At 39.5% G+C, this 19,261-nt stretch overlaps 2 protein-coding genes across 3 annotated transcripts in view; one reads left to right on the top strand and one right to left on the bottom strand.

The window, feature by feature from the left end:
- The first annotated feature begins 7,694 nt into the window (after positions 1-7,694).
- The window catches only part of LOC149943868 (band 7 protein AGAP004871-like), an 80,394-nt gene continuing 68,827 nt past the window's right edge, over positions 7,695-19,261 (top strand). Inside the window, exons 1-2 of one of the 2 annotated variants that reach the window (XM_090174639.1) lie at positions 7,695-7,711; positions 15,600-15,809. In XM_090174639.1, the coding sequence (XP_090030765.1) occupies positions 15,704-15,809 (106 nt within the window). In that variant the 5' untranslated portion in view covers positions 7,695-7,711; positions 15,600-15,703. Of the gene's footprint in view, positions 7,712-10,176; positions 10,517-15,599; positions 15,810-19,261 lie in introns of those variants that run through there. The other variant, XM_090174637.1, reaches the window with a different exon arrangement.
- Positions 7,738-9,410, bottom strand: LOC149943869 (cyclin-dependent kinase 9-like). The gene is made up of 7 exons (XM_090174315.1): positions 9,269-9,410; positions 9,098-9,179; positions 8,943-9,033; positions 8,704-8,881; positions 8,394-8,640; positions 8,179-8,328; positions 7,738-8,106 (listed from the first exon to the last, which is right to left on the bottom strand). The coding sequence occupies exons 1-7, from the start codon at positions 9,400-9,402 to the stop codon at positions 7,822-7,824; spliced, it is 1,167 nt and encodes a 388-aa protein (XP_090030441.1). The 5' UTR covers positions 9,403-9,410; the 3' UTR covers positions 7,738-7,821.

Genomic DNA, 19,261 nt, shown 5'->3' with positions numbered 1-19,261 from the left:
GCGTTAAAACCTGGCTTCACTGTAAATTATCGAAGATCGTTTTCTGCAGGGCAGGCGCCCCTTTCTCCTTCGGGCTTGACGTCTGTCCCAGGCTCACAACCTCTATTGGCTATTCCAATCCTGTTACACACGTAAGCTTCCGAAAACCGCCGCTTGAGGGAAATAGGAATAACACCCATTGGATATATAGATTACGAAATTATTAAAGGAAATTCACAAGCCTCCGCAGTTTACAGGAAAATGATAGATGTCCGTAATGACATTACGAAAGGGGACATAATATGATGCCCTCCGAGAAAGCGAAGTGGCGGTTAATAGCATTATGTCGTTGTCTTAGTGGTAGAAGCTCTGCCTTAGTTTTAGGTTTCCCCAGAAAGCAACGACCAGAGTTACCTTCTTCAATATGTCTTACAGGTTTTTCGATTACGAGGCAGGCCCCCGCCAATGCTATCGCTGTAGACGATATGGACACTTTTCCAGAGATTGTAGGGCGACGGTCCAAAACGAGATCTGTGCTAGATGCAGCAACGATCATGCCTTTTCTTTTGAGGTGTTTTCTCTGAGCCGTACTCCAAAAAAAAGGGTAAATGTAAAACTCGTCAAACTCCGAGACGACTGCTGAGGCCTTGTTGATAAAATTATGGATCAAAACCTATACGCCAATGTCAATAAGGAATCTAATAACTTATCCGATTATAAAGAATGTACAACCATTGATTCTTCAACCTGAATCTACACATTTAAAAGTTGGCGAAGAAGATCAAAAACATTTCACGACTTTTCAATCAAGAAGATTAGTGATCACATCATATTTAATATATTTTACATATCAGGTAAAGTCGGTAAAACCGACACGACTGTTAGCCAACTTTCAAAACCTTAGCCAATTGCTAACCGACCGTACTGTGGCACTGCTACATGAAAATACTCGACAGTTCTATAAAGCATAAATGAAACAAAAGGTTCAACGACAATGCAGACGACTAAAAACTTGTCAATTACGCTCGAATGGAACATTCAAAGTGCCCATAGTATTAAATTGGATCTCCTAGCTATCATAAACTCTTGGAAACCGCATGTGATTACGACGCCAAAGGCCACACGTCTGATACCCATCTTAATGTTCATATCATGAGCTCAGTAATCAGTCTCTACAGATGTCATTATAACAGGGGACTTAAACGGCCATCATTCATTTTGGACCCGTGAAAACTATAGTTACCGATGCTCAAGGTCAATTGACTCCATTTCAACCTGAAGCTCTCTAATTAATACTGGTTTTCCCACAAGATACCCGGAGAATGGCTCTACATCAGTGTTGGACTTAACGATACCGTCGACGAATTTATCAGCCAGTAGCACCTGGTCTCCAATGGTGGCCGGTAATAGTGACCATATCCCGCTTTAAATTTCTATACCTTTACCGCATATCTCGGACGAAAAGAGGATTGGCGGCTCTATACCGTCAATCAGTGTTAGACACAACTGTAAATCAAGAAGATGTATCCTTTGACTGGTATTACATAGGCCAGACTATCTTGAAAGATCGATCATAGCGCTATCCCCAAGCCATACACTCCAACTTCACAGGCTGAAAAAGTATCTCTCCCAATGTGGTGGACTGCTAAACTTAGTCGTCTACACGCCAAAAGGAACTTTCTCCGGAGAAGCTAGGATGACGAAAACCCGTACTCTACACTCTATAATCCCCTTTCGGAAATGCACGGCACAATTTCGAAAACTTCTCAAAAAGACAAAACGCCTAACTATTACGTGTCCCTTTCTTCTCAAACACGGGAACAAAGCGTATGGAGGAAACTACGCTGGTTCGCCACAAACACATATTCTCCTACAATCCCCAACACCAAGGACAATGCCGATACCGCCCACACTATCGCATCACGCTATGAATCCCGCTATACTTCTCTCCTTTATTGGGCTCCTTGCCAGATGTTCAGACCGAAGATCTTTCAACGGACCTGAACAGCCCTATTACATGATTTGAATTATTGGACACGATACGTGGGCTTCCCAATACCGCTCCAGGTTCGGATGGTATTTCTAATCTCACAATCAAGAAATTACCAGAAGAGTTTCTAGACCAAGTTAATTTCTTTACATTTGAATTTCCCAAGACTATCAATTGGATTGGAATACTACCCTTCATTCATCCATTTGAACCAGAAAGTTTCCACCCCATCGATTTTCTTTTGGCTTTGAAGAAATCATTTGACAAAATAGTCAATAATCGCCTTATGTTATTTTCGAATATCATCACATTCTAGCACCAACTCAATCAGGTTTCCGAAAAAGAAGGTCCACTACCGACCACTTTCTCATCCTTACCGAAACTCTTGCACATGCTATAGCCACTATAGCGAACAAGGAAATTGTGGGGATAAAAGACACCTTTGGTAGTGTAAATCCAAAGAAACTATTTCGGAAACTCGAGGATATAGGAAATTTACAAGAAGTAATATTTTCGAGAGTCAGAACCTTCAAGGACTGTTTATATAGTGCTTGTTGAAATAATGGAATCTCTTCAATTGTACGGTGTGCAAAACCACTCCTTACCTCTATCTAATGTATTTGTATTTACTCCCACCCAGTCATCAGGTGTAAAAATAAAATAAGCGGGAATTTAGTCATTTTGCGTTCAGTTTTGAAAATGCAGTCCAAATTAAAATATTTTTCTACGTGACATATCATAAGTACCATAGCATTAATAATTGATAAAAAAAGTATTGTAGATATTGTAGGACGTTTAAAATTAATTTTATTAAAATGGTTTAAAATTTTATTTGGACAAAGAATCTCGTTGTGTCACCGCGGGTATAGATGTTTGTAACAAAATCACGCCTTTGGTAATTATATAAAATATTAAAAATTTAAACCATTTTAATAAAATTACTTTTAAACGTCATGAGTTGTCTGTAACTACAATAACTTTTTATCTATATCTATCACCATGACAATAATAATAATAATAACAATAATAAGGATGACAATAGGCGCTTAAATAAACCAAAAGTTAATTACTTATAAGTAATTAACTTTTGATAAAACATCACCAAGAAGTAATATTTCCGACAGCCAGGATCTGCAAGTTACAATGTACTGTTTGTATAGTGCTTGTTGAAATAATGGAAACTTTAAACTTGCAAACAGAACGTCGTGTTTTTGCTAAGTCTTAATATGTCAAAAAAAGCTACCTGGTTAAAGGGAACACTTGTTGCATATAATGCATACCATATATGTGAAAAGTTTTCAACCTTTATTTTTCGCGGAACCCTTCGCTATCCGAAACCAAATCCGGGGAGCCCCTGAAATTTTAGAAATGAAATATAGAGATATTTCACTTCGTCTGCTTTCCCTAGCTTTGGCAGTGTAATGGTCGCCATTTTGAGCGGGTTTCTCAATACGAAAAAGCATTGGTGACGTAGACCCCTATACAAGTGAAATATCTCTATTATCGCGGAGGTCGTTGAGCAAAGCCCCCAGCGCTTGCAAAATTAATTTTGGAAAACCAAATCGCGTCAGATTTCAAATACATCATTTTTATATTTATATAAAAAAAATTATTATTTATAAACAAAACTGCAGAATTATCAATTTATTAATCAAAACAACATAAAAATGAAGTAGAAAAAGCTAGATTATAAATTTGTTATTTGTGATTTTAACCTTTTTATATATATTTTTTTTAATGTTTCCGCGGAACCCCTGGAGCCATCTAGTGAAACCCCAAGGTTTCGCGGTACACAGGTTGAAAACCACTGCCGTAGAGGTTTCCATTATTTCAACAAGCACTATATAAACCGTGCCTTGCAGGCCCTGGCTCTCGGAAATAATAATAATAATAATCAGCTAGGCTAATACCCAAGCCACCACCTTAGGCTTAAGTCATCAAGTGACTTTTAAAACCATTAATTCAGGTGACCGGGTTACAATGCGTAGGAGGGAGGTGGCATTGTCCCTAGATTGGTATATTGAAATACATGCCCTAGGTTTAGAGGACTGGTTATCATAGTATACAGTGTATACTTTGATAACCAGTCTGCTAAACCTAGGGCATGAATTTCAATATACCACAGTACCTATATTTTTGAGACCCAGGATTCTTTCATTTTGGATCTAAGGCTCCTGTGTATGAGGGCCACGCCTAATCCCTCCACAGCAAACCTTCGACAGAGGACTGCCGAGGCTGCCTTACAGTGATGTAGATTAATCTGAATCACCTCCATACCCAACCACAGTTGTCGGTGTTGGTCCGACATTTCAGTAGCATAGTCCTCTGCCACCACTTCAGGCTGCGCTGGGGTGTTAGGATTTTTAAGGACTTTGAAAGTCCCCCTATCCACCCCTGTGTAGGAAGAAAATCCTGCCTCCTTTAAAACTGCGACCGACTCTTCATCCGTCTGGAAAATCTAGCGGATGAAGTTCTTGTAAGAGACAGAGGTGATTAATTTCCAACGGCTCGTGTTGAGCTGGTTGTTGTAAAGGTACAACCACCTTAGAAGGACGTCTGGATTTTTCGTCCAGACATCCTTAGTCCTGAAGTCGACCTTGACCGGTTTCTGTAGTTCACTTTCTTTGGTTACTAAAAGCTTCGATCCCCACAAAACACAGTCATTCTGGTCAAAGACCTTCCTCAACCACACCCCGGTTGAGGCATCCTCACAGAGGTAGGTATAATGGCATCTCTGGTCAGGTGGAAATTCCTGATGAGAGGAAGAGGTTCACTGGAAGGTGTCCCATCAATTTTCTCCAGAATCTCACGCTGGACGGTGCCCATTTCCTCCTCTGTGGTGAGGTTGTTCGGAAGGTCATCTTTACAATGACCATCTTAAGCAACCCTACTGCGTCACTATAGGACATGGGAGGCAGATGCTCCTTAGCCTTTTTGGCCGCAAATTGCGAAGACCCAGGCGCAGTGGCGGATACAGATTAAACTCAAAGGGGGGGGGGGCGCTAAAATACATCTTGAGCTATGGGTGTAATAACAAATCATCAAGTCACATGCAAAGCTTAAGCGTCAAGGGAGGGAGGGGGGCACCCCCATATGTATCCACCACTGTCATGGCGAGGAATTGGAGTCCTCCGACCGGAGCCTCTTAATGAATGGGGTTTCTTTGTCACCCAAGGATGACTGAACCTCCTTCTTGGCAAGCCTTGCAGCCTTGCGTTACGAAGTTTTTGAGGGTTGGGTAACATCCGAAGATGACCCAGACTCCCCATCAAGCCAGGTACTGCTGGAAGCAGACCCTTGCTCATTTTGGTCTTTGTTTTTTAGGATCCATGAATGATCCCACGAGTATGGAAGAAAGTAAAAGGTCCTCCCGGGTGGAAGGCTAGTTACAACTGGGTTACTCCTGGTTCCCCGAGGGGATTGTTATTGATACTGTGTTTTCGCTTCCCCGGTACCATTCAGCCCTCAGCTAGATACCTTACACCTTGGCTTAAGGAAGAAGCAGAGCCTTAGTTGGCCAGCACGCTCTCATACAGGAGCCATGGACTGCCAATGGAAAGATACTTGGTCTCCAAAATGCAGGTAATATATTCTATGATTATAACTCTGCTACACCCAGGGCTTGTGCACTGACACGCAAGGGCATTCATGCCCTTCCGCTCTCAGTGCACACCTCCAGGGATATTGCCACGGTAAAGCTCATCACGGAAGGTGGGGAGGTTACTATGGCATCAGCATACCTACCATACGATGATGCTCTCCCCCCTCCCTCGCAGGGGGTGACCAGATTGGTCAGCTACTGTGAGGGTTCGGGGAGGAGGCTAGTCATCGGTTGCGATGCTAATGCGCACCACGAAATCTGGGGCAGCTCAGACTGCAACCAGCGTGGTAACTACTTAATGGAATATCTGGTTAGTACCAGACTTCACATTTTGAATAAGAACAATGTACCAACTTTTGTTACTTCTAACAGAAGTGAGGTCATTGATCTCACACTGTGTACAGTAAATGTCGCAGATAAAATCAAGAACTGGCATGTGTCTAACGAACCGTCTTTGTCGGATCACAGACACATTTGCTTCAATATTCTGGTCAAACCTGTATGGGCTTGTACCACTATTCGTAACCCTAGGGGCACAGATTGGTCCGGTTACAGGGAAGACTTAAATTTCTTCCTAAAGGGTGATAAGCCACGGCTGTCATCGGTGTTGGATTTTGATTTGGCTGTTGAACGCGTTCAACAGTCCATTATCGACTCCTATCACCGCAACTGTCCGGCAAAGCCTGCCAACCGGCCAAGGCTAGTGCCTTGGTGGAACAACGAGATTGGCAGGCTGCGCAAGGAAACTCGTAGGCTCTTTAATAGGGCAAAGAAGGGGGGTGATTGGGATGCCTATAAACACACCCTCACCACCTACCACAAGTCTATCCGCGATGCCAAGAAGGCTTCATGGAGAGACTTCTGTGAGAACATAGCGGATGTTCCCAGTACGGCCAAATTAATGAAAATTTTGGCACACGATAATACTAAGCATCTTGACACCATTAAGTTGAAAGATGGTAGTTTTTCCACGTCCGGTAAGGACACTCTGACACATATGTTAGATGTACACTTTCCGGACTCTAAGCTCACTAGCAATGGTAACACTGACAATCACCCTTTGAGGATCAATCGAACCAAAAGGGAAGATTGGGCAGTGGCGAATAAGGTCGCCACGCATTCCAGACTTATATGGGCTGTAAAGTCATTTAAACCCGGGACCGGATGGGATTTTTCCTATCCTCTTACAGGAGGGCATTGATATTCTATGCCCTATGCTGCTGAGAATCTACAGGGCTTAGATCTCCTCTGCACTCTTGGGTTGCACAATAAAGTTCAACTTTGTTGGGTACCTGGGCATAAGGGGCATCTTGGGAACGAAAGGGCCGACGCCTTGGCCAAGGAAGGTGCGAGGGCTGGGTTCATTGGTCCAGAACCTGCTCTCCCCATCTCCCGAGGACTTGTACGCGGCTTAATCTCCAAGTTTATGTCGGATCGTCAACTCAGACAATGGTCTGAAATTGAGGGTCAAAGGCAGGCCAAAGAGTTCACTCTTGGCCCATCTAGGGAGAGAGCTAGAGAATTACTCTCGCTCTCTAGGTCCAGTATTAGGATTGTTACTGGCCTACTTACAGGCCACTGCCATCTTAACAGACATTTAACGCTTATTGGGGTCAGTGATGACCCAATTTGCAATCTTGTCTAGCTGAGGAGGAAACTGCCTCACATGTACTCTGTAGCTGCGATTACTATGCAGCCCAGAGGTTTGAGCATTTGGGTATGCATGGGTTGGAGACGTATGACGTCTCTAATATCACGGCCAGGCAGATTTTAAGCTTTATGTCGGCAATAGGACTTATTTAAGTAACCCAGTTTGGGGATGCACAATGGACCTTAGGTCGAAGTGTTTGGCTTGCCACCCCACTCAATAATAATAATAGTTGGCCAGCATGAAAGGTTGCCCCTCCACCAGGTAGAGGTTCAAGGTTGCAGTTCCTGGAAGGGTTCCAGAGTTTTATAACTTACAACAAACGAACCGACGGCGTTGGAACACAAACAAAAATTGTGTTCTGAGAGCAATAAATGGAATACACATTTATTGATGAGAGCAGATACAAGCATGTAAATGGAACATAAAAAGTTGATCAGGGCAGTCTCAAGCGCTTAAGAACAGTCAAATTGAAAACACTGTTAGTGTTATTGTAAGTTAAATAATTTTATACAATAATCTTTTTATTTAAATTTGTTTATTGATACAAAATACAGCTAGGGTTTTCTGAAATTTAGCAAATCTGAACTCTTATCTGTAATATTAAAATACGCGATCGTGATATTGTCCATCAGTTGCAGTATTTAACTTAGCATGTGGGCCACCGGGTCCCGGATGCATTTGTTGCACTACCCTCCTCCTTGGAGGAGCCAGGTATTCAAACATAGATGTTGTGTGCTGAGACAACATCTTTCCCAAATCACTAGGCATAGGATCAGTCCAAAAGAAATCGTGATTTAAGGCATTATCACTGTCTATCCTCTTTGTAGGATCTAAAGTGAGCAATTTGTCTAACAAATCCAAAGCATAAGGGTCTTTCACGTACGCCTAAAGGCAATGGGAAAAATAAATAAATTTTTTTAAGTTTTAAATTTAATAATTTCTGATAAGTTATTGTACCTTAAGCCTTTCTTTAACTTTGCGTTTTTGGCCCTTTGGCAACTCAATTTTGTTGTACAGTTCAAGTTTTTCAACACCTGGCCAAACTTCAGTGTTGATTGACCCGCATAACTGACTGATTAGAGTCAACTGGTGTTGCTCTGTATTTCCCTATTAATTTAAAAAGATTTAATTAGTAAATGCCTTATGAGTAGTATTAAAACTAACAAAAATACCTGCATAATGGGGCTTCTAGTCCACATTTCAGCCATAATACAACCTCCACCCCACATATCAACTGGGGGTCCATAGTTACGTTCACCTAAAAGTAGTTCCGGAGGACGATACCAAAGAGTCACCACTCTGTTTGTATACCTATTTGGTTGACCCGATTTGGCGAGACTGAAGGCTCTAGCCAATCCAAAATCAGCTAGTTTTAGCACTCCTGACTTAGTTATCAAAATATTTGCGGCTTTCATATCCCTTTGAAAAGAAGGAAATGACATTAGAGCGAATTAATTTTTTTTTAACGCTTTAATTATGAACCTGTGAAGAATTTTATTTTCGTGGATGAAGTAAAGCCCATTTAGTAACTGTTGAACCACTTTCTTGATCTCTCCCAATGAAAATTTAACGTTAACGTTGCTCAATAAGCCAGCCAGATCGTGTTCGCAAAAGTCAAAGACAAGGTAGAAGGTAGCTTTGACGCGATTAAAGTTAGAAGCTGAAATATATCATTATTTTGTACAAACATGCCATCTAGTGGGTTTCACACCAATACATACCTCTTGTTCGACAAATTTCGATGAGATTGACCACGTTTTCGTGTTTGAGCAACTGAAGAATCTTTATTTCCCTTAATGCAGTAATTGGAAACTACAAAGGAACTCTGTTAAATTCGATCAAGGTTAGGATATACTATTACAAACTGAAAACTAACCCCTTCCTTTTCGTTTTCCATCAATACTTTCTTTAAAGCAACTATTTTTTTGGTCGTTTTGTTTTTAGCTTTAAACACCTCCCTAAAAATTAAATTAATTTGATATTTCAGTAACACTTAGGCCTTAGTCTTTTTGTTACCTATTACATTATATAACAATTATATATTTACCCAAACGTTCCTTGACCAATTTTAGCAATTTTTTCATATTTTCCGAGCTCATCACAATACGGGAAATCGAAATCTTCGAGTTTTGTTTGTACTACTTGATTATAATTAGAATTAGTTTTTTCGTGGACCGACATGATGTCGGACAGAGCATGGACTAATAAACCAGAGCATCGGTAATCGGTATGTCGTCATTGGTCACGTGTAAAAATATTTATGAAAAGGAAAGAGGCTCTACTTGAGAGCAAAGTCAAGAGAGTCTGAAAACCCAGTTAGAGAAAAACAATTTTGTTTTAAATCAAGCATAATGACTATACTAAACAAATAATGGAAAAATCCTAAATAAGTGATTAGAAACAAATTTTAAAAATTAAGGAATGAGTCTGTAGAAACACATCGAGGTTTTTATTTCAAATATCTTTGAAAATTCAGGTATCACGACTTGCTTGACATTTGTTAGCGCCGGAAAAATTACGCCATCGACTTTATATTTCCGTAGATGGCAGCTGCGTTTCAAACCACGAACCATAATCGTATTATTTTAGCTCTAAACTGAACTAAAACCCGTACCTTATTTAAATATCTTATAATTTGAATGTGAAGTAATTTGGCACCAATATAAATAAATTAAATTTATTAAAGAGTAATAATGTAACGCTATGTTAATTAATTATTTCGGAGATTAAATAAAACATATTTAAAAGATTATTATCTTAATTTGTTTAGAAGATTTAAATTATAAATAATTAATGAAATAACGCGCTTTTTTTCGTCAAAAACCGCGCGTCTAAACAGCATGGCTCATAAGGTGTCTCAAGTCTTAAAAACGTTTGGAGTCCTTCTTGGAGGATGGCAACGGATGAGAAAGGCAAAAATCAATAGCCAGAGAAGATCGCTCTTCTGTCTTCCGCCGTCTCCTCGCGGCAGACCAGCCGTAAGAATGATGTTCAGGGTGTATAGCCGTGTTTTGACGTAGCTCCTAGACCTCATGACCTTTCCCCTTCTCTCACGTTTCATAATATTTATACGTTTTTTTTATCGTCTTTCTAACGGGCAGCAACGGAACCGTATGATTTAGTAGGCCCTCCTACCTCCTTCGAAAACCGCGTGTGATTAGAATCGCTATTCGCCGTGTGAAATGAATGTGCCGTATCGGTTTAGTATCCGTCGTGAATGTGGTACTAGGAATAACTTAGTCCCGATTTGCATAAGCCCGATTTAGCGATTATAGCAACATGGATCTCGACTTAGGTATGGTATTGGTTTTTCTTTATATCTATGATTAAACTTAAGCCTAAATTTTGGGAAATAAATTTGATTTTTGATGGACTCCAGCCGGCGTTGGTAGCATATAATCTTCCGTGTATATACAGGTGTCTTCGCTACGCTGGTGTAATGTTTTAGCTGTACTTCTTTCGCACGCTTCGCCAGATACGGTTTCCGTTCCAATTAAGCGGCTTAGGTCCCCCCTGGCTCACGTTTAGGCTTTTTTTTTCTTCGCTTACCTCTACGGAAATTTTGGTTAGAAAATGTGTTCGATGTAGTCGAAGTTACGTTTACTGTCGTACAATCCCATGATCATTTTGATGATTCGTATAATTTCACATGAAAGTCGACGAAAATGAAATAAGTATTTATGGTAAATATTATAGCTTTTATTGTTTGAATTTTTGTAACTGCTAGTATTATTAATACAGGGTTACCACAGTACTGGGAAACCTTAAATTCCGGGAAATATCAGGGACTTTGAATACGGGTCTAAAAGTCAGGGAAATGTCATGGAATTTAATTCCGGTTGCAAATAGGAAACTTTTACTACAAAATACAAGTTAAAAAACGCAATTTTTTTTCACAAAATAAGTTAGGGAAAATGGCCGGAGATGGCCAGGAAAAACTTGTAAAAGTCAGGAAATTTAAATCGAAAAAAAAAACTGGCAATCCTGTTAATAGCACATGACACTAGCAAATAATGTCAAAATTTGACTTTACATAATGTCAGGTTAAGAAGTATTATACTGTGTAATCGTTATTTATTATTGAACAATCTTTTTATACCAGTAATTTTAAAATATAATCACAGACTACACTACAAAATGTTTAACAGGGGAAACGGTTGCCACCTTGTCGAACTAATTAATTATGTGACAACTTCATTTTTCCCATTTGGTAACACCATAAGTGTATGATATTGTAAAATAAGTGTGACACTTCCTATTCTTCACATGTGAAAGTTTAAGTGAGAGCTATTCACAAGACAGACTGCATTACGGGCTTCGTCACCGTTTTGCGTCCGCTTGCTAACGCGTCACGCGTAGCGTTTGACGGCGCCTCGCTAGGGGGAGATTTTCCACTTGTGATGACGTCACTCCGTTACTAACTCTCAGTAAAATATTCCCCAAAGTGACAAACTTATGGAACAATATTATAGACTTATGGTAACACTGATTAGCTTAATTAAATAATAAAGCTTATCAGATCAGAATTTTTCCGCTGATTAGGTTAGTACACAAATATTTTAGCAAGGTAATAGAGTAGTAGCACTCCGTAGCTTTGGCAATAGCCGCTTAATCGCAAATTTTTTATCTATAGGAATGAGCATGGGTGATGTACCAGCACGGCACAGTGCCATTACTCTAAAGCTTCCGTTGAGCCAATTATCGTAGCTTTGATTATTTACGTTTCAGTTTGAAATTTACCTTTAGCGAGTGAAATAATATTGACCGTTGAAAAAATAAATATTTAAATTATCTTTATAAATATTTGGATGAAATGGAATCTAGTGTTTATTTTATTCTAGCTGGTAATTACAGGAAATCCTGGTTGAAATGTATTCCAAAATTAATTAATACGACAATGATGTAATTTCGAAAAGTTGTTTATAATTTTTTGCAAAGTTGTAAAAATTAACAACTCATAATATTAGCTGTATGATCATAAGTAACATAAAAATGATAAGTAGGACTAAACGTCAGTAAAATCGTAATCGTCACTCGTTATTTAAAATTCGAAAATAAGTTCCTTCAGAAATCAGAATGAGTGCTTATAATAGTCAATTTTAGGTTAATATTCAATGATTCATCGTTATTTTGGCAATATAAACTTTAATTTTACTACTCCATAAAAAACGTGGAGGTCTGCGAATTTACGGAAATTTCTTTAAATTCCATAAACTACAATAAGATTTATGTGATCATGGTCGTCATTAGTTGCGTTTTTAAGAAAAATAAATGTCATAAAAAAGACTGGGCAGTATGACGTAGATAATACGTCACCCATGCTTTTTCCAATTGGTAAAAAAAAGCATACCAGCATGGCGGCCATAGCCAAAGGTACGGCGTGACGTCATGCTGCTATAAATGGTTTTTATGTTATTTATGGTACAGTTATTCAAAACTTATGAATTAATTTCTTTGTTTCTATAAAAAAAAGAAATATGCTACTGTATTCGGTTACATTTCGGTACCACTATAAAGTATGTAGAAAAAAGGGTATCCCCTGGTATAGAGCTATTAAATTTAATTTAATAAGATGGGGTTTTGGTTGGCCATCCTTAAAATAGATTATTATTTAGAGCGATAAAATTCCAAAACGCTTTCCGCGGAATTGCAAAAATAAAAATAAAATATCGTATAACGCGTTTTTGAGACGTCTGCCGAGTTTTATTTTTACAACCCAGTATAAGTAACGGTTTCGCTCTACGCGTCCTCTTATAGTCTAACTGCATTATTAATTTTGTCACTCTATAGGTCGTTTTAGTGGACCCCTGGCGTAAAAACCCGGAGAGAGTCGTTACGCTTTAGAATTTCTATAAATCGTTCCTTGTTTTTATCGATTTATTGACAAATTGTTTTTCTTTGACAGGCAATTTAAATGTCATTTTATCAGAAACAAGGTTTCTAATTGTTCGCGAAAAAATATCGTGACTCTACGAAAAAGTAGATCTGGTACAGGCTTACCAATTTGCCATTGAAAGTCGCGCCTATTTTTTGAGCTTTGACCTTCATGGAAAATGTGTTATTGAGTGAATATGGGCGGGTGCTAATTCTTTCAAGCGAAGCGAGCTATAACGAGCGTTGATGTTCCCTCTAGCGGTTGGTTTTGGAAGCTTGTAAGTTTTTTTTGAAGATTGTAAGTGGATAATGGTGGAGTAGACGCTTTTTTAACCATGCTGCCATTCGAATTTATTTATTGTGCCTTGCAAATGTATGGCAGCCCTGTTTTTCACCGACTGGAAAACATGGCTGCCATACATTTTCAATGTTAATAAAAAGAAATCGAAAAAAAATGCATGGCAGCCCTGTTATAATAACGTCTTCTAGTGGCTGCGAAAAACGGGTGTAGGTGGCGCTACAATAAATACTTTTTTTTATATTTACCCCAGCCAAGGACAGTAGATACAGGGACGAGAAAGTGTATTGGCGGTCTCTGTTGGAATATATCACCTAAAACGACCTAAAGGCAAGGAGAGTTAGTTGTAAACAAAAAAATGGCGGTCACCTAATTTTAGCGGTTCTTGACGAGGCTTAAGTGTTCAAAACAAATGGGCATTTTTTTATTTACGCTCGTAAATGAGGTCGATTACTGAGTACCCAAAAATTGCATATTTGGGTAACCGATTACTCGAACAAGCTGCTCTCTCTGTGTTTCTATCCTCGTTGGTTTAAAGTTCCAAAGGGTCTAAAAAGTACCCAAGGCGAACTCGCAGAGCCCCCTAGGGTCTTAAAAGTACCCAAGGCGAAATCGCAGAGCCCCCTAGTGGGTGAAACTGTGAATGTCGAGAAAAGGTTTGGTAAGAAAATGAGCATTAAAAGTGTGATACTTATAGTTATTACGTTGCTAGGTGGTTTTTTTTTCGCTTGTTCCGGGATTTCAGAGTAGGGTAAGAAGAGTAAGGCTATGTCATCATTTTACTCCGATTCTGCGGTGGCAGATAAATTCTGGCTAGCAGACGACAAAATCCGACTTACTCCTTTACACCTCCTTTTCAGAAGGAGTAAAAAGAGTAGCCCTAATACGGCGGAACAAGCGAATAGTTTCTGAGTAATTATCATCCCCGGAACAGGCGAATGAAACGTTGTATGGTAAAAATAGTACACTTTTAGTCCGAGAACAGGCGAAAAGAAACCACCTACTTATTAGGGTGATAATTTTTATCCATATTTTTCGAGTTGGTTACGGATTACGGCTACTCTATCTCAAAATCCACCGCTCTGTTGTTGAATATGTCGTTAGATTATCTGGATTCCAACTGCTTGGTGTACTATTACTGAAAATGTCGAAGTCTATTGGATACATTTCCATGCTTAAACAAAGTAGTTGGAAAATGAAGCCAGATAAATATGTTATACATTGCACTACTTGGAATATTTCAGTTTTAGATAAAGTGGCCATAACCCGTAACTCACTCGCGAAATATTAAAAATTAACGGTTGTTCGTTCTAGGAGCAACTACCACATCACCCCACACAAGGAGAACGCAACCCGTCAATAGTCGTGGATCTTCTTGTGTACGTTTTTCATTGGCTAGACGCTTTAGCGCCTGCTGCCGTCGGATGGGGAAAATTCGGAAATGGTCTTCCCCTCCGCCCGTAAAACGTTCATCGTAAAGGCTCGTGACGCTCGTCCAATGAAATTTGTACGCAACTCTGCGTTAGCGTGTTTAAAGGCTAGCTGCGTTCTCCTTGTGTTTGTTGCTCCTAGGTTAGATTTCTAAATAAAGGGAATTTCTAAACTGCTTTGTTTACGTATGGTAATAACTTGCCACTTTCGGTAATAGAACGTTGGGCAGTTGGAAACCAGATAATTAAAGGCGTATTAAACAACACAGAGTGGTTGATTTTTAGATATTGTAAGCATAATCCGTAACTAACTCGAAAAATATGGATAAAAATTAAAAAAATTTCAAGGTTATTGAGCTACCTCTAAATTTTGCTCAATTTATCCCGAATTTCTTATGAATTATTTTTCATATATTAGAACAAATTTAGAGGGTAAGGCCAAGGATCCTATATGTTAGAAGGATATGATGCGAGGGACGAAAAATGGCAGCGCCGTCGGTGGGTCATGCGCGATAGAGAATCCGTCTTTAGATTCCGTCAAGGACAAAACATGGAGGAAGCACCGCCAAAATTTGTCCTTGAGGGAATAGAAACAAGACGTACCACGTTTAGAGGCTCTCTTAATATCGACGGCGCTGCCGGCGTTTTGAAAACACACCTATCCTTCTAACATATAGGATCCTTGGTAAGACTGATACAACAGATAAGAAATAAACCAAATAAGGACCAGCCTACTACTTATGGTAGAATTGGAATTTGATTTGGTCTCTTTATAGCTGGGCCGTCATCGAAGCGAGATTTGAACGAGGATGGGGCCGGGCCATCCAACGCCATAGAGAGCACCTCTTTCAACACGGGCCAAGGAGGCCGGTCCGCGTCCATGTCCGCCCGGGGCTCTATGCCTGGCCCCACCACTGCCCTTCTCAGCGGACTCCCCAGAGGAGCTCTCAGTCAAAAGGAATTCATTATCGGAGATTCACCGTCCTGTAAGTACTCTATCTCAACTACGTTTTACCACGCGTTGATTTGACGTTTCGGAGATGTAGCGACGGTTCGTAGAGGTCGAAAACATCCGAAATTAGTGGTCTATCCAATCTCCTTAGGGTCGCGAAAGCGTTAGGTACTTGCAAAGGCTGAAGACTTGGATTAATAATGGCATAAGTAACATAATAACAAAAAGTACGACACTTATAATTCTTATTGCTTTAATGCTAATTTTCTAACCGAACCTTTTTTCGGCAAATAGGTGTTTTTTTTTTCGCCTGTTCTGGGTTTTTTGAGCAGGTTAAAAAGTGTAGCCCTATGACGTCATTTTACTCCAATTCTATCTTGACGAAAAAAACGAGTTGGAGTAAGAAGGGAGTAGTTAGAGGTTAAAAGTTATATATTTGTTTTGTTTTTAAGATGGCGACCGGTGGTGAGATCATCAATATAGGACTAATTTTTCTTATTTCTTTATTAATAATAATAATCAGCTAGGCTAATACCCAATACACCACCTTAGGTCTAAGTCATCAAGCAACTTTTAAAGTCATTAAATAGCATTTAAAAATTGGATATTCGTTATTAAAAGCTTGCCACATGTGAAGATGTTCAAAACCCGTTATGTTTTCGTGAAACGAAATTTAAGCAGACGAATTTTCTATATAAGCTAGATAACTCCCTCTAAACCTCCTTTCGAGGAGGAGTAAAAAGTGTAACGTTTGAGCTCTGGAACAGGCGAACAAAATTCGGGACAGGGTAAATCTTACCCCGAGAACAGGCGAATAAAACGTTTTAGGGTAAAAAGTTTACACTTTTTGTCCTGGGACACGCGAAAAAAACCACCTATTGATACTCTCTTCAAGCTGTGACTTGTACTCGGGACTTACCGTTTTGGATGACTACTTTTTTATAAAAATTTCAGCCTAGTATCGGAGAGCACGTTCTGGAGTCGCGAGGGGCTTTGGCTTTGTTTTGAAGCCCGCGTGCGAATCACGCGTGATAAAATAAATATGAGCTCGTGGCGGCGATAAAAACGTTTTGAATTTTTATCATTTTAGCCTAATATTCCGCCTATCTATCGGAAACCAGATATTTCGGCTTAGCGGAAGTCTCGCGTATTTTAGACACTAGAGGGCTCTGCGCTGAGAAAACATCTTGATTACGCAATAACTATGAACACCAGTTTGGTTGTAAATCTCGTTAATTGTCAAACTTATTGTTATTGTGTTACTTGTGATAATAGTATAACACTATTATTAATCCAAGTTGAAGATTTCGCAACACAACACTAGGGTGCTTTCCCCGCTTCTGTTTAAAGGGATAGCTCCACATAATTTAAACAAAAGCTATTAGAAAACAATTAATATCACCAAGAATGTATTTATTTATACTCAGGGAGAATGAATATGTCGAGATCACATTTAGCGTTTCTCCAATTCCACCCGTTGGGCCCCCCAGTATGCTCCTCCGCTTTAATAAACTCAAATAATACTGCAATCTCATTGGTTCTTAAAAATTACGTTTTTCGACGCGATTAACGCTGCTGCGAGGACGCAAAAAATAAGTCCGCCTCCTTCTCCCCCCCCCCCCCTTTAGCGTGACGGGGTTAGGGGCTCAACGTGTCCGTCGATAGTCTCGACATATTCATTCTCCCTGAGTATAAATAAATACATTCTTGGTGACACGTAATAGGTTTGAAAAGGTTTAGTTGATTATCAAACTTACGTAAGGTGTGTTTTAAAGATTTCGTAGGTTTTGTTTATTAAGTAAGCCTACAGCAAGAGTTATAAATATGGTTTCTAAGCCTCGGTCGTATGCCACCAAACGCTGTGTTGTGCCGGGATGCACGAGTGATGACACACTGGCGTTTGAATTTGACCTTTCTCAAGTGCTAGTTTGAAGAATAGGATTGGTCGTATCTGCTACCACGTGCTAAATTCGTTCCCAATTTTTCAAACGCCGGTGTGGCCCTATAACAAGTTGGCAAGCCAAAATATACCTCTCCTCGGAAGAATTGTCCCTAGTGGTATTAATTTCTCTAGATAACCCTTAAAGATATATCTCCGCAATTTAGAGTTATTTGTTAAAAATATTAACCCATTTCTATCCCGCCCGGTATAAAATTTTTATTATAATTAAAATAATTGAGACGAAACGACCAATTTTAATTTATTCAGAATATCATAAGTTAAGTAGTTACAACAGTAAGTTAGACGTACTATAACAATGCACAATTGAATTAAACCCTTTTACAGAACAAGTTTATCAGTTAAATATAATACGAAGCAAATTTTAATGAAATAAATATCTACAGAGGCTTTTTGGAATTACTCGCTTACGAAATACTTGCCGCATCTTTAACGCTCATTTTATTTCAACACTCGCCCTTGATGAAGATACCGTAGATATCTGGTAGTGGACGACTCGTTCACTTCCTGTTGACGTTGTGACGCATACCACATGAAAAAGACCAATGCCGTCCAATTTCCAATATCATATAATGACTCGCACACCCAAGAAATCATTGACTGCGTTAGAAATCGTAGATATCCAAATATCCACACCAAATGTATTTACAAGAAGCAAAAACCTTACCATCAACAAAGCACAGAGAGCCACTTGACTAACCGCCAGCTTTTAAAGCAATTAACGTTAAATTATCTCCTTTGAATTAACAGAACTATATATAGGTCGTTAAGAAAGTGTACCACCCACAGGGTCTACCCTTTAACCCTCTAATCTCGGCTGACTGCGCTAAAACAAGATTTAACCTTTAAAAAATACCAGATTAGGCCTTCATAAATTCATTAATAAAAAAAGACTTTATTACCTATTATGCTTACGATGCCTGTCTTAATTTCAGTGAATCTAAGCAGCTATCGGTGGTTCTGTGGTAGAGCGCTCGACTGCCAAGCCGAATGGTCTGGGTTCGAAACCTGGGTGGCGCATTTGTTTTTAATCAATAGAGAAACGCTAAATTAGAATTTCTTCGATGCAATAATTTCAATTTCAATTCTATTTCAATTAAACCAAAATTTCGTACTCTATTAAATACGCTTCCGATAAAGCTGAAGGTCTAATTTTCAATAAGGCGTAATAAGTGTCGGTGGTTCTGTGGTAGAACGTCCGCCTGTCAATCAGGAGGTCTCGGGTTCAAATCCCGCCCGATGCGATCGCAAATTGATACTAAGACGAATACCGTGTACAACTGGTGGAAACCCTGCCATTGGACGTTGAGAGGTAGCATTACACTCAGCACTCGGTCCGTCCCAAAGTCATTAAGAAGAAGTTGGAGAGAAAACGCCCATATAAACACAACAGACTCAACATGCACATCCATCAGAACACAAACACAACAAATTCAACACTCACAACCTACGCATAAACATTACAAAAACCGTAATACACCAAACCGTCACGACGGTGAGCGAAAAAACACCATCCAAACCAAACC

Source organism: Leiobunum rupestre, chromosome 5 (assembly GCF_980474605.1).
Source record: "Leiobunum rupestre chromosome 5, qqLeiRupe1.1.hap1, whole genome shotgun sequence".
Lineage (NCBI taxonomy): Eukaryota > Metazoa > Arthropoda > Arachnida > Opiliones > Sclerosomatidae > Leiobunum > Leiobunum rupestre.
The sequence above is the reverse complement of the archived record's forward strand: the minus strand, read 5'-3'. Positions and strand labels throughout refer to the sequence as shown.

Excerpts from the sequence above, each read along its gene's own strand:
- LOC149943869 (XM_090174315.1), bottom strand. The coding sequence starts at position 9,402 with ATGTCGGTCCACGAAAAAACTAATTCTAATTATAATCAAGTAGTACAA. Across the intron at positions 9,180-9,268 it reads ATTGGTCAAGGAACGTTTGG|GGAGGTGTTTAAAGCTAAAA; the intron begins GTAAATATATAA and ends TTTAATTTTTAG. Across the intron at positions 8,641-8,703 it reads GAAAATAAAATTCTTCACAG|GGATATGAAAGCCGCAAATA; the intron begins GTTCATAATTAA and ends TTCTTTTCAAAG.